Below are 16,033 nucleotides of genomic sequence, written 5' to 3' on the forward strand. Positions count from 1 at the left end.
TTGCAGTTATAAATTAGAATTTTTGTGAGTTTTATTTTTAATATTTTGATTTTATTTTAATTTTAGTGTAAAGTTTGTGTGATTTTTTTTTTTGTGTGTGTGTTTGTTTTATTAGTTTTTGTCCTATGTTTGTTCTGTTTATCATTTTATTGATCTATCTTTATTTTAGTTAATTATTTTGGTACATGGGAAATATTGCCAAGCTGAAATAAAACAAGTTTACTTTATTTAATTTGTTAACATTCATTTCAAGGAACGATTTTTAAATAAGTCCGTTTCAGTTAAACAGAAAACGGTGTTTTTGTTTAGTTTTTTACAGAAAAAAAGAGGAAGAAAAAACTGAGTTCCAGAATAATTCTGTACAAATATAGCAAAGATGTAAACATATTTACAGAACAAACTGTTCTTATTGCTCAGATCTCACTAGGCTGTGGTTCACACACACTTCTCCTCATCTCAGTGTAATCAGAAGAACTGAAGGGATAGCTCACCCAAAAATTACAATACTGTCATCATTTACTCACCTTCACGATGTTCCAGACCTGGATGAGTTTGTTTCTTCCATTGAATTCAAACTAAGATATTGGGAGTAGACATTGACTTCCATAGTTATCTTTTCATAAATAAAATGTTTTATTATTTAAATGTTGCTGAATAATTGTTCATTAAGACCAGCACACTTTTAAATTTAGTGCATTTGATATCAATTGCAATTCACATTATTTTTGAGGTTTTCATGTCATTCGAGTTATGACCTCATCTAAGAATAAACTATAAACAGAAACGTTTGTAAATTAAATCTTTAGGGTTTTTCTATTTTTATATATATATATATATATATATATATATATATATATATATATATATATATATATATACACACTTTTTTTTTTTTTAAAGTAGCCTACTCAAGTTTATAGCCTCGTTTAAAAAATAAATAAACCATGTATTATTAGCTTTAAGTATGAGTTATAACGTTAAGAAAACGTTAAGAAAACTATTAAATTTAGAGCTTTTAATATTAATTAAAGGTTTAAGGCATTCAAGTTATGACTCATAATTTTTTTTTTTTTAATTAAAAAAATCCATAGACTTGTATAACTTCATAAAAACTTCAACTTTCATAAAAAAGTATTTCAAGTTATGAAAAAAAACTTATGATAATAGTTAAACCATAAACAGAAATGTGTGTAACTTTAGTTTATTTTTGAGACTGTCATCAGTATGATGCATTTAACACCTCTAACGGTTACAGACCTCATTAAAAAGATCATTTTCAACAGAAACCTACTGAGGAGTCGTAGTCCTCATGTTTACAATATGTAAATGAAGTTCATCTCCACACAGGTGAAGTAAAGCAATAGATGCGTGCTCTCAGACTCAGGTATGGGGTAGACTGGTACATTCTCTGCGTCGTGACAGCTGCTGTCTACATCCACGTTTTATAAAAACAAAGTGTTTGACTTATTTTGAGAAACAGTCTGTTCTCTGTATGTCTTCGTCAGGATGCTGTGAAGATCACCAGGGTCTCCAGAGCGCATCTTCTCTGCTGCTCTTTGATGTGATCTGACAGCTGTCTTCCACACTTACTCTGGCTCGCTGTGTTGTGTCACACTGTCCCTTTAAAACTGGCTTGGCGTTCTGTTGCACCATAAATCTCCCGGTCTCCTCTGTACACCTGGAGAACCCGTGCGTGTAGCTCTGCGCATGCACGCTCGGACAGGTGTTGCTCTTCAGGTAAAACACAGCCATTTCCAGAACATCAGCCTTCTCTAGTTTAGCACAGGGCTGGCTGGCCTTTATCTCGGCTTTCAGGAGAACCTTAAGCTGTTCGATGCATCTGTTAATACGATCTCTGCGCATCTTTTCCACCACTGGTTTCCTCACCTGGAAAAAAAAAGAAAAAAGAATGGATTGTGAAGTAAACAATCTTGCTTTGGAATGGAACGGAGTTCTTAAAAAAGTTCAATACTTACTTTACTTTTTTCTTTTCCAGTCTGAAATAGTTTGCAGACAGTGGGAGCCATTCTTGCATTCTGCAGTATGTTTGCTGTCACTTTATCGAGTGTGTGTCTTCTGCTGAAGGACCCCGTTATATATGTCCTGATCCGTGCTCTTCTGTTTCTCACACTTTTGAGCCAATCAGAACGCGGCTCAAAGTTCAATAGGGAAAGTTTAAATTAGATTGCTGGGAAACAATAGAGGTGCGCGCTCAAGCAGCTGGAGCATGTGTGTGTGTGTGTGTGTGTGTGTGCATGCACGCTGTAAATGGGAAGCGTGAAATTGCGGGAGTGCACGAGCCTTTGGCAGCATGCATGGCTGTTCTGGCGGGAAACTAGAGGATCAATGCAGTGAATAGAGATTAGAGAACTTTCAGACGCTTCCCGCTCAAAATCTCTTTCAGACGAGATTCTGAACAATTATATGAAAGGCTAACAATGAGTAGATGTTTAGCTCTTAATCAACACACGTCAGTGCATATATATCAGTAGTGTTTTAATGCTTGCTATACGGTTTTTTTTTTTTTTTTACCACATGCTTTCCCTCCAAAAAAAAAGTTGATGAATGGTTGATGAATTTAATTGAAATGAATTGGTTTTTCAGAAAAGATAGGAAGTGCAAAATATAAACACAATACTTATTTTTGTTTTTCTAAATAATTAAATATTTAATATAAATATTTTTTTTTGTTCTTTTACATATCTTGAGTAAATGGATGTTTGATATATATTTATTTACCACATACTTTCTATTACATGTATGTTCATTTTTGCATATTATTAAAAATTTCGTTTTCTGTTGTCATTCTACAAATTAGTATATTTTCCAGATGCAGAACATTTTTTACAGATTAACAGTGACCACGTTTTACCATTAGCCATTCCTGTATAGTTTTAGATTGTTGTATATCAAGTGTTTATGTTGTACATATTGAGAGTATATTAAGGCTATATTTATTTACCACATTTGCCATATTTCTGTATATTAATTTTTATTTTATTTGTTAAAATGTCAATTTACATATAAGAATATTAAAGCTGCTGGTAACACTTTAAAACAAGGTTCCATTAGTTAATGTTAATGTATTAACTAACATGAACAGTAAATTTATTACAGTATTTATTATATATTTATGCTAATGTTAGTTAATGAAAATACAGTTTTCCATTGTTAGTTCATGTTAATTTAGTGCATTAATAATGTTAAACAAGCTCAACTTTTGATTGCAATAATACATTAGTAAATGTTTATTTTAATCATTATTAAAATAATTATTTAACAGGTGTCCACATGTTTAGCCATTCATAGTATTTATTTAATATCATTCTTTTATGTTGCACTGACAATTTACATATTGAGAATATATAAATGTTGGCTTTAAACACTGATATTTATTCTTTTTAATTGTGTGTTGGAATGTCATTTTACATATGAAAATGTAAAATTGTAATGCACGTTTTTTTATTTTCCAGATTTTAAATGATTGTTTTACAGCTGACCAAATGTGTAGCCATACTTAGTATTTTTTAGTTTTTTCTTGTTTTATACAATTGTTTCATGCTGTAAGTTGGATATGTGCATATTTCTGTTTATATTATGTATACATTTGTTCTGTACCCACTTGATATTTGAGATGAAGGAGTATTTTAGGATGGTTAAGTGTGGCTCTTTAGGATGTACCCCAGCGGGACAGGCTGTCTCATTGAGAGCTCATTACTAATGCGCTGGGGAGAGCGGCACACTTCTATTGGGCCCCATTGAAGAGCTGCTGTGGGAAAGTTGGGACAACACAGGCTCCAGGATTAGACTTTGAAGAGCTCAAAGGCGCAGCTGGCTCCTGTGCGCGGGAAAGTGTGCTCAGCAAAGCCCAGCGCTGACAGGCGTTTTGTCCAGCTTTTCACATGCGAGGTTCATGTGAGGTTCACTTGGCTCACTTGTGCAGTTGTAAATTGCTTCGGGTTCCTATAATGTTATTTTAAAGCAATTAGCGAGCAAACAGTCTGTTGACTTATTGCACATATGTTTTACACAGATTAAATGCCCATTAAAATAATATTGCAAAATGCCACTTGAATTGGTTTGCTGCACACAAATTCTTAAAAATTTGCAGAGATGGCATTATTAATAACTGTGGAACGCACTACACTATTTATATTTATATACACATACATTTATTTATCTAACACACATACTTAGTGTATACTTAAATTTTGCTTGTTGTTACACAACTGCTTTTTGTAATATACCTGCCTACAATTGTCAATTTGTATATTGTCATTCCTTACCGACTTATTTGTATTTTTTATTCTTTTATGTGTTTTTGTTCTGTCGCTGTCATTCTGTCACAATAACAAATTCCTCGTATGTGTGAAAATACCTTGCAATAAAACTCATTCTGATTCTGAAAATAAAAAAGGGTCTTTATTAGTATCGATGCATCCATGATGAGGCACAAATGGTTCTTTATAGTGGAAAAAACATTCTTTAGATTATTAAAAAGTTAGTGTTTTATAAGAACTGATGACTGCAAGCTGAAAAAGCAGAGGCTCTGTTCTTTATTTTGACATTTTGCATGTTCAGATATTCATAAAAGTTTTGTGAAAATTATCAAAAATCTTGGTGGTGGCTGGCACCTTTTTAAAAAAAAAAAAATATTGACAGAGAAGGTGTTAACAGAAAGTGAAATGGAAAAATTACCATCTTTGGTTTCCCAAAGAATCATTCATGAACAGTTATTCAGCATTAAAAAAAAAAAAAAAAAAAAATTAAATAAATAAATAAAAATTCCACTACAAAGAACTTTTAGTAAAATGGAACTCTTAAAAATAAAGACTCCAACAGTCCCAAAGAACCTTTCAGTAAACATTAATCCTTAAAAGTATGTAAAGTGTAAAGAGCATTTTAATAATCTAAAGGACCATTTCCAACTATACAGAACCTTTCGTCTATTGGAAAGGTTTCATGGATGTTAAAAGTTCTTCATAGAACCTTCGATGCCAGAATCTTTTTTCAAAATGCAAAATGTTATTCTTCAGTGCAGCAACTGATCAATGAACAAGTGCACCTCTTGTTCTCTGTGTCTATCAGGAGGTGCCTTGGGTTAGTTAACCCCGAGTTCTGTTCCCACACCAATTCCCATCTCCCGCCAAAATTGACTGGTAAAGCCACAATACATTCATCCTGCTCTGCAAAAGGGTCTTTGAATGTGGGCGCCCCCTTGTCCAACACTCTTCTCATTCTCACACACACACACACACACACAGCGAGGGAAGCAGATGCTCAGTGCTGTGTGCCCAGTGTGAAGTGTCCCTCTCTTCATATAAACCTCCCCTCTCCTCTCCGGACAGGAACTCAGGTCTCGATCACATTCCAGCGTCACATGCTCTGGCATTCACAGCTCAGACGCATGAAAAGAAGCAGTTAGAGTGTGAAACTGTGACATTGTCTGATACCTTCTGCCCCGCTGAAACCCCTTGAGTTCGCCAGTGTGTTTGTGGTCATTAAAACTTAAAAAGAGAGGGAAAAACAGGAAAGCAACCCTTTTATACTGTCAGAAAACAATTGGTGAATTGGTCTCTTCTTCAAAAGCAAGACAGTGTTCAATTATTTATTTTTAATAAATGAAACATAATATTTAACAATTTTTAATGAATACAAATATTTAATAAAAATATGTATTATTTAAAAAAATATATATTTATTAAAACTTTTAAAAACGTATATGTATAAGAAAAATAATTCGAACCTTTTAAGCTGTTTTTAATCAATAAAAATATTCAGCAAATTAAACTGAAAAAACATAATCTTAAATATTTGAATATTAAAACTATTCAAAAATAATAATAATTTATTTTAACTGTTTTAATAAACTGAACAACTTTAAATAAAAATCTATAAATAAAATATTTATAAAAATGTCAGTTTAATAACAACTATTAAAACATGTATTTCAAAAAAAAATTTAATTTTTTTTAACAATTATTATTATTTAAATATTGACAGAAATTCTCCCCTCTTAATTGAAAACATCTTGTAGTCTTCCTGCATTTGGAGTTCAGCCTGTTGTGTATGAGAGGCTATCAGTGCATGTCTATCTGCATGTATAAATACACTGTGGCATGCAGAAACGTGTTTTGCACACATGCCTCCGTGTTTGTTTGTGTTGGTGGGATTGTGTGCAGATCAATCTCTCCTCAGGAGTGAAAGCGTACCTGTGGCTTTGAGGTGCGTGAGGGAGAGCGGGAAGCTTTGTGTGCGCAGGCAGAGCACCAGATGGCCTATTGAGAGCGGGAATAATGAAGCGTGCTGGATCAGCGGCCTGAAGTGTGGGAAGCAGACACAGACCAGAGCTCTCACACATTCCACTCTGGAGAGACCTGCAGCTGGACAGAGAGAGAGAGAGAGAGAGTCTTATTATATTCCTCTGAATGATGAGAGGCTCTACGGTGGAATGCAGGCTAGTCATTAAACTACCAGTGTCATCTGTCAGTATGGGTCACTGTTTGGAAATGTGAGTCTTAAAGAAGGCAGAAAACAACAGAAGAATATAAGAGCAAGTTTCCCTCCAAAAAACATCTGGCGTTGGGTGGCCATTGATATCATTGATGATCTGAGAACCAAAATTTTTTTTTAAATGTATGTGTGTGTGTATATATATATATATATATATATATATATATATATGGGTTTATAAAATGCAGTAAAAAAATAAGTGAAATAAAGTTAAAAATAAATTTAAATTCTAAGTAAATTCAGCAGTACCTGTATTGTTTCCAAAAATGAAGCATGATTTTTTTTTATTGAATTCAAATTTTATACTATTTTATCATTGTATTTTATTAATTTAATTATCTTACAGTAATTATATTTGTAATTTTTATTATCTATTAATTTTAGTTCACAACAAAATATTATATTTTTTAAATAAATAGAATTTTCCAAAAGCAAGGGTTCTCAAATTGTATTCCCTGATTTTTATAATTGTATTTTATTAAGGTATCTTTTATCAGTATTTTTACAGAAGGCAAGGATTTTTAAAATTTTATTCAATTCATATTTTTATTCAATTTAATCATTGTATTTTTATTCAATAAATTATTATTATTATTATTATGAAAATGTGCCACTTGGGTTATTTAAATGACATTACTATGCAAATTTTCCAGAATTCTTCGCAATCAAATGGTCAATGTCAGGGCACATGCTCAAGCACTGATGGAGACGTGTGCTGGATGGGTGGTGTAGATGTGAGGTGGAGGAGCAGGTGATGTGAGCGAGCGGTGAGAACACACACGCGTCTGATCTGAGCAGCGGGTTCAAAGCCTGACAGAGGAGGGGCTCCATCTATTGACTCAAGAACGTGTGAGCAGGATCCAGCCTGGAGTTCCCACACTATCTGTCCATTTATTACCCAAAACTCTGTCAGGGTGGGAGGGGGGCCGGAACAATAGAAGTGTGCCATCCTTGAGAGCACGGGATAATTGTGCTTAATCGACATTCACAGTGAATGCATTCCAGTCAGAGTGTGTGAAGACTGAAGAAACGCTTTAGAGTTCGTTAGACCCATCACAAACAATATGGGAAACATCAGCTTATATATATCATTTATTAAACAAAAAATGTATAATAAAAATATGTATTATAAATATGAATTATGAAAATATATTGTATAGTTGTGCGTATATGTATATAAATGTGCATGTATGTATAAAATATTACAAATTTTATATTTTGTCCTGATAAACACATTATGTTGGATAAACTTTGAGAAATGTTCACTTTGGAAAAATATTATAGTAGATTACAAAAAATATATTTTTTTAAAGTAACACATATGACATTTTAAAGTAGAAAATCCTAAATAATAAAATTCTTCCAGACAGAAGTTTTACAGGATATATTTGTCATTTTTATTGTATTTTGTAGTGTATATGTACTATTCCTTTTACTTTACAATAATTAAAAAATAAGCGCTAAAAAAGCAAGGATTGTAACCTTTTATTGCATATTTTTATTAAATCTTACAATTGACATTATAATATTGTGTGCATTTGTATGCATATAATATTAAAACACAATTAAACATTTTATATTTAGATAAATATTTTTGCTCCTTTTTCCTATTACATATTATTTGCTCATTATCATTGGCTAAAAATAAATCAATCAATAATAATAATCTTTTTTCCTGCCAGCCAGCTGTTTTCCAGCATCTGTCTTTGCCTGATAAGGTGTACTGCGTCTAATCTTTACATCCCTTGGGAAATGATCATATGTCTGCAGAAGCCTTATCAGTGAGTGCTGATGTTCCCAGGTAATAAAAGTACAGAAACCTGGCTGTGTGTGTTGTGTTGGGTGTGTGGAAGCCGTGGGAGCCCTGAGGCCAGTTAACCATGAAATAATTGATGCCTCTTCTATTGTGGAGGACGCCTCAGCCACTGGCCTCTGAGTGTGGGAAAGCTAATCCTGACTGGGACTCATGGCTTTGTAATGCTAATGAGCTCCTATAAATAGAGGAGCACGACCCTCATTCCCAACACAACTGACTCGCTCTCCTCAGAGAAACATCTCTCCGTCTGAAAGAATGGCTCCGAGCTACATGACTGACTACTCCAAACTCTCCACCAAACAGAAGCATAAAGTAAGTATTTCTCACATTTGAATCAGTTATTTCTCTTTAGTTCTGCTATGAATTCTAAAAGACAGAACTAACCGAATCTCGTCTTCTCCAACAGTTGAGGAAACCAGTGGTGGAGAAGATGCGCAGAGATCGCATCAACAGCTGCATCGAGCAGCTCAAATCCATGCTGGAGAAGGAGTTCCACCAGCAGGATCCAAACACCAAGCTGGAGAAAGCCGACATCCTGGAGATGACGGTGGTTTTTCTGAAACAGCAGCTGCAGCCCGAGACTTCGGCTCCACAGAAAGCCCACTTTGATGGCTATTCCCAGTGCTGCAGGGAGACCGTGAGCTTCTTATCTGGAAACTACGAGGTGGACGCTGTGCGTCAGCATCTGAACCACTGCCAGGAAGCCCAGAGATCATCTAAAGACCTCGCTCACGTGTCTCCAGCTTCCCATCAGATCATCAAGGTGAAGCAGGAACCGAGCACTCGCAGACCTCTCTGGAGACCCTGGTAGATGATGACAGACTTTGACAGAAGAACTAGATGGTGGTTTTACCATCTCTTTTATTGTAGGAGATACACATTTCCATTTCTATGTTGATTTCAAATGCTTCATATTGAAGTTTCAACTGTTTTATTCTTAATAAGATCTGTAAGACGTTTGCCTTGAATCTCTCTAAAGGCTATTGTTTCTAATCCTAATGTTGTTTGGCTTGCAAACAGTGAGTTTGTCTGGTCCTGATGGATGTTCATTTGATACGGCCTTTTGTAAAGGCTACAGAAAAACAATATTTGTTCTTATGATGGCCTTTTGGTGCATTGAAACACTGTGGACACTGTGTGTCTGGTACTGCTTTTAATAAAAGCAAATAATTACTAAAAAAGCATTTGAATTCATTCTTTCATTGATGTCTATATTGTACTTAATAGATAGCAATGATAAAAATTCACCACATAAACATTCACCAGAGATATTATGCTAAAAACACAGCAAATGTAGGAATGCAAATATTTAGATGCATCAGATGTATATCAGGTCATAGTTGAACACACAAAAATTAATAAATCCTTTAGAAAGATTATTAATCTTACATAATAATCAAGAGTTATCAGTACTTGAAATGTGAAATGTTTCAAATATATTTCATATGCAAACCATTGCATATCGGGCGTATTATAGTTAACTACAGTAAAAAAAAAAATAAAAAAAAAAATACTTGAAATAAACATTTAAAAAAAAAAAATTCAAAAATTTTATTTAAGCTAGTTGCCAAGGCAACATTTCTCATCTTCATTTAGTTTTAACTTGATGTAAATAAATAAATAAATAAATAAATAAATAAAACTGAAATAAATTGAATAAAAACTATATAGTCATATTTATTATTGTTATTTACATTTAAATTACATTTACATTTATTAATTTAGCAGATGCTTTTATCCAAAGCGACTTACAGATATGAATAATAATAATGACAAAAACAACAAAATAACTAACAATTTGCCTATATAAAATTACAATGCAAAATACTAAAAATATTAACCAATTCAAAATATTAAAAGAAACTACAAAAGTATTAGTATAGAGTATAAATAATACTAAAATAACAAGTATTAACTTTGAGGTACGGTGAGTTTAACTTATCAGATTAATAGTTTTATATCGAAGGTCTAATGTGGTAACTAATTTAGTAATATTTTTAGTTGCTGATCTCCAAACTCAGAAACACAATTTAAGTATTATGCATTTAAAAGTAAAACTTTTTAATTATGCAAGAATGCTGAAACTTTTACTCAACATTCTGTTTTATATTCTAGTACAAAATTTGTTTTATAATCATATGTAATAAATATGCTTTAGAAAGCAATGAATATACCTAGACGTATTACTTGTGTGTCATTAAAAAAATTCTAGGTTAGCACACCAGACATTTTTTTTTTTTCTACTAATATTATTTAATCGCTGAGAAACATCATGCTGGAGTGTGGAGTGATGACACACAAGCACGTTCCATTTACAATGCTTTGTCTGCATGGGTCTGAAGCGTCTGATGCTTTCCCACACTCATGGGCCAATCACGAGGCTGTCTGTAACACTTGATAACATCAGCAGCTTGGACCTGGACGGGAGGAGGAGGGGGATCCTGAGAGGGGATCTAACAGCCACTATTTGTGTTTATACGTGTGTGTGTGTGTGTGTGTGTTCACTAGAGGTGTGTCGTCTCCTGATTACACCGCCTCACATCCTCAGAGACCAAAAGCCTCCCGCTTCTGTAAATTCAGCAGAGGCACATGGCCACCCTGACGTCTACTGTATTTACCTTACAGTCCAATAAAATGCGGCATGTGTTTCAAATAAAAGTGTGTCAACATTTGATATACTACTACCCAAGTCTCACCAAATAATTCTGTTCTGAACTAGGTGAAATAAATTTTTTGTCAGATTTGTACAAGTAATCTGAACATAATTATGTTTTTCTTTTAATTGAAATGGCCATTAAAATTATATATTATATATATATTATATATCATTTATAATTTATTTATAAATAATATTTATTTTTAAACGTTTTTATATTTTTAATTTGATTTTAATTGTTATATTATATATATATATATATATATATATATATATATATATATATATATATATATATATATATATAATACAATGTAAAAAATATATATTTATTTTTAAAGTTATTTAAAGTATTTTTAAATAAAACATAAAAAGATTACTGAAGTACATTTTACAAGAAAATTTAAGTCTTTATACCTTTCTTAAAAAATTAATTGTTTAATTCAATGCCTTAATTGCTTTTACTTTGTAATTGTGAAAACTACCAGCAAGTTCTGAGTGAAATTTGTTTCTACACCAGTTGCATTTATTATTATAATATTTTATTTGAATTAAATACTTCAGATGGAATACTAAATGCATAGCTAACCTATCATGGTTATTTATTTTGTTGTATTTTTATTCATTTTTTTATTTTTCATTATTATATCCTTTTTAATATTTGTCATTGTTGGTTGTTCTAAAGTCACAATAAAACATTGTAGAAAATAGTTTCTAAAGCACAAAGAACTTTTTTAACTCACATGACCCATAACAATACGCCACTTCAAGTTTGCAACAAGTAGACTCAAACAACAAGTGAATAGCTGTTTCCCAGGGGGCTCGGGTTTGAATCAGGGGCAGTAGCAGGGACGGGTCAGGGTTCACACCACCATACCTAATGGATGATTTAGCACGGCACACTTCCTTAATGTCGGATCTGAAACGGGAGCCAGAGTCACGGGTGTGGGAAATCCTGGGAGAAGCCAGCCCCACACTCGATGGGCGACACAGCCCCCCTCCATCGGCCACACCAGCTGTCTGATGAAACCAGAGCTGACAGCACACAGCACCTATTATCAAGCGTTTCAAAGAACGAACACCAACATTAAGCCCCTGCGCAGTTTTCTCACAAACTCAGCCAAGTCTAGTTTAATGCATGCTACTTATTAGACGATTCAAAAAATGCTCAAGAGGCATGAAGATATTAAAACTGAGGACACATGGGACGAATACAGATATTGCTAAATCTGGCATGCGGTTTTATACTCATTTAATGGGTCAATGTAGGTTAAGGGATAAAACATTTTTGATTATTGGATAATAATGAAAAGGAGTGTAGTTTGCAACAATCACTGGCTAATGGATAATATCAGGCTTTTTACACATAAAATGTTGTGCAAAAAGGCTGATAAAATTCATGCATTCAGAAAAAAAAAAGGTAAAAATGTTTGTTTTTACCCCTAACGTTTGTATATTAGTACCTTAAAGGTACGTATTAGTACTTAAAATTTACATATTACTACTTAAATGGTGCATATTAATACCTTTTGAAAGGTGAAAGTACCACACTATCAGGTTTAGTGCCTTTTTCCCCTGAGAGTGTACCTTGAATGCCTATCATTTTGGATAAAAGTGCATGCCAAATGCATAAATGTAAATGCTAACTTTTTACTGTCATTTTGGAAAATTCTTTGACTATTAAGTGTAAATGGAATCCTATTAGCTGAAATGGGCACCACTTGACAACTTTAAATGTGGTGATGGTTTGTTAAAATAATTTCTTAAATGTCAAAAGTCCATTAATCATGTGCAACACAAAGCATTTGTTCCGATAAATAAAATAAAAAGGAGAGCAGGAATGTTTTTGGTTTTCAAGTTGTTTATTGGTATGTAACAGTATGATATGTATGACTACAAATTGGAAATAAGGAAAATTCACATCTTTCATAAGAAGAAACCATTACATTTGCAAATCAAACATTGCAAATAATTACTTAGACTCCACAGGAGTTAAACAGATGCTTATCGACTCTTCATTGTGAAGATTTATACAAATTATTGTCCATCCATGAGGAAAACTACAGAGGCGTTTTACAATAAACTTCTTATCAGAATATAATCCTCTGTATAAGATTATACTTTCACATTGTGAAACCTATTTTCTTCTACAAACTAGGTAGAAGCGAAAAGGAGGTGTCTCCTATTACATAAGAGATGGTAAAACCACCATCTAGTTCTTCTGTCAAAGTCTGTCATCATCTACCAGGGTCTCCAGAGAGGTCTGCGAGTGCTCGGTTCCTGCTTCACCTTGATGATCTGATGGGAAGCTGGAGACACGTGAGCGAGGTCTTTAGATGATCTCTGGGCTTCCTGGCAGTGGTTCAGATGCTGACGCACAGCGTCCACCTCGTAGTTTCCAGATAAGAAGCTCACGGTCTCCCTGCAGCACTGGGAATAGCCGTCAAAGTGGGCTTTCTGTGGAGCCGAGGTCTCGGGCTGCAGCTGCTGTTTCAGAAAAACCACCGTCATCTCCAGGATGTCGGCTTTCTCCAGCTTGGTGTTTGGATCCTGCTGGTGGAACTCCTTCTCCAGCATGGATTTGAGCTGCTCGATGCAGCTGTTGATACGATCTCTGCGCATCTTCTCCACCACTGGTTTCCTCAACTGTTGGAGAAGACGAGATTCGGTTAGTTCTGTCTTTTAGAATTCATAGCAGAACTAAAGAGAAATAACTGATTCAAATGTGAGAAATACTTACTTTATGCTTCTGTTTGGTGGAGAGTTTGGAGTAGTCAGTCATGTAGCTCGGAGCCATTCTTTCAGACGGAGAGATGTTTCTCTGAGGAGAGCGAGTCAGTTGTGTTGGGAATGAGGGTCGTGCTCCTCTATTTATAGGAGCTCATTAGCATTACAAAGCCATGAGTCCCAGTCAGGATTAGCTTTCCCACACTCAGAGGCCAGTGGCTGAGGCGTCCTCCACAAATCAAATCAAACACTGGCTGTACAAATCCTACAGGACTTACATTTACCTTATCTAGTTCCTTCCAATTAATCAACTAGTCAATCAGTCGTTTGATAACCAAATTGAATGTTTAATGCTCTAAATACGTTATTATACTGAAGATGTACATGCATTTACATTTATTTTTGATGCAAACTTTTATTTTTAACTAACACAATCCAGTGCTGGGAATTAAATATATTTTCTTTCTTTGTTCTTTTTAGCACCAGTCAGCCTCTATGGCTATATTCAGATGAGACCCAGGTTTAATTATTCAAAAGTAACTTAAATATAACTTAAAAAAAAAAAAAAAAAAAAAAAAAAAAAAGAATATATATATATATATATATATATATATATATATATATATATATATATATATATATATATATGTGTGTGTGTGTGTGTGTGTGTGTGTGTGTGTGTGTGTGTGTGTGTGTGTGTGTGTGTGTGTGTGTGTGTGTGTGTGTGTGTGTATAATTGACAAAATCTTGATTTAATTGGTTTAAAAACTTTTTAAAGTGCTAAAATATTTTAATTTTACTATATTTTTTTGTAAATATTCACAATATTTCATTTTTAGTAAAACTAACAACCAATTAGATATTTTAAATTATCTCAGGAATATTCTTAAACTGTACATTTAGCAATAATAATAATAATGTCTGTTACTGATAAATCTTTTGATGTGGCATTTTATCATATTATTTAACTGATTTCTATCAAGAAGTCAAATTAAATTTGATATTTTTTATGATCAAATTAAATGTTTAAATTAAATTAATCCATGCATTTCCAGATTAAATCGTTAAAATCACATCCAGAAATCAGCATTTCTGTAAAAGACCTCAGTAACAGACAGATGCAATAAACTGGAACCTGAGGCTGGGAGTAATCCCTCAAGGATCAAGACTCTCTCTCTGTTTGAAGCGCGTGTCTGAGTCTTTTTATTGCCTCACACCAACTTGTTGGTCTTGTCAGGACTACTGGACATACTCGCAGGTGTCAGGCACACTTTTAGTGGCCCGTGACAGTGTTTACCCACAGCGGGAGAGGAAGGAAGCTCGGGCCGATTTTAAAAGCGACGTCTCGACTTTAAAGCCCGCAGCTCGTGCTGGTCTCTGATTGGCTGCCAGTATAGCGCGTAACCTACAGTCTATGCGCGTAACCTGAGCTAATGAGTAATGACCGTTAGCTCTGGTAAAATTACAGTGAACTGCTCAATTTCCCAGTCACACACTTTTTGTCTTTAAATATTCACATAATGGCACCGGTCAATCAAAACCAAGGCTGTGAGAGCATATAGGGTCCTGAGAACCACAAATTAAGTGCAATATGACCTTTCAGATCTTAGTTAACGTTACCTCATTTCCATTAAAACTTTCTTCCTCTTTCTACGCAGTTTCGAACGTTTCTTGTGGTAAAGACGCTGAGAGACGCAGTCGAACATCTGAGATATTTACAACGTGGATATCCGAGAGACGGCTTGTCAAACTCGACAAAGCCGTTATTTTGGAGTTGACCGTTCATTTTTTAAAACAGCGCCGTGCTTGCGTCATCTGCGTCACATGTCTCTGCACGCGCACACCTGTTGCAAAGGACCAATCAGATGCACTTATGCCATCGACGCCACTTAGATTGGTGCAAAGATCACCTACACTTTCATAGACTTTCAAGACTCAAGAGAGCCATGCATGCTCCTTTGGATTTAATCTAGTTAGAACAGGGGTTCTCAATTCTAGTCCTCAAATACCACTGCTCTGTATATTTTGCATGTCTCTTAACACACCTGATTCAGATCAGCTCTTTAGAAGAGAGATCCATGTATGAACTGTATATCCATGTATGAACGATTGACATGCTCCCTAATCCCTGGAAATTAATTCATGGCCTGCAGCTTCTTTTCACATGGATTAAATTTACAAGAGATGTGTGAAATGTGACATAATATACCTCTGTAAATAAATACAACTTAAATGCATGTCTATTGCCCTTTGAATAAAACCTATGCTCCTTTTGAACTAAAATCATGACAATGTGCAGAGTGATAGTACGCAAAGACGGA

General features: G+C 34.1%; 3 protein-coding genes across 4 annotated transcripts; 1 reads left to right on the forward strand and 2 right to left on the reverse strand.

The window, feature by feature from the left end:
• Window positions 1-1,185: 1,185 nt before the first annotated feature.
• Window positions 1,186-16,030, reverse strand: LOC113073864 (transcription factor HES-5-like). 2 transcript variants are annotated; one of them, XM_026246611.1, is made up of 4 exons: window positions 15,333-16,030; window positions 6,213-6,383; window positions 1,977-2,153; window positions 1,186-1,887 (listed from the first exon to the last, which is right to left on the reverse strand). In XM_026246611.1, the coding sequence occupies exons 3-4, from the start codon at window positions 2,025-2,027 to the stop codon at window positions 1,519-1,521; spliced, it is 420 nt and encodes a 139-aa protein (XP_026102396.1). In that variant the 5' UTR covers window positions 2,028-2,153; window positions 6,213-6,383; window positions 15,333-16,030; the 3' UTR covers window positions 1,186-1,518. The 2 variants fall into 2 exon arrangements, with proteins under 2 accessions (XP_026102396.1, XP_026102397.1); XM_026246612.1 differs by lacking the exons at window positions 6,213-6,383; window positions 15,333-16,030 and having other exon boundaries at window positions 1,977-2,561.
• On the forward strand, window positions 8,500-9,511 carry LOC113073861 (transcription factor HES-5-like). The gene is made up of 2 exons (XM_026246609.1): window positions 8,500-8,641; window positions 8,736-9,511. Exons 1-2 carry the CDS (start codon window positions 8,585-8,587, stop codon window positions 9,138-9,140), a joined length of 462 nt encoding a protein of 153 aa, XP_026102394.1. The 5' UTR covers window positions 8,500-8,584; the 3' UTR covers window positions 9,141-9,511.
• Window positions 12,827-13,867, reverse strand: LOC113073862 (transcription factor HES-5-like). The gene is made up of 2 exons (XM_026246610.1): window positions 13,726-13,867; window positions 12,827-13,631 (listed from the first exon to the last, which is right to left on the reverse strand). Exons 1-2 carry the CDS (start codon window positions 13,780-13,782, stop codon window positions 13,227-13,229), a joined length of 462 nt encoding a protein of 153 aa, XP_026102395.1. The 5' UTR covers window positions 13,783-13,867; the 3' UTR covers window positions 12,827-13,226.
• Window positions 16,031-16,033: the final 3 nt, after the last annotated feature.

This window comes from Carassius auratus, unplaced genomic scaffold, assembly GCF_003368295.1.
Source record: "Carassius auratus strain Wakin unplaced genomic scaffold, ASM336829v1 scaf_tig00013124, whole genome shotgun sequence".
NCBI classification, from domain to species: domain Eukaryota; kingdom Metazoa; phylum Chordata; class Actinopteri; order Cypriniformes; family Cyprinidae; genus Carassius; species Carassius auratus.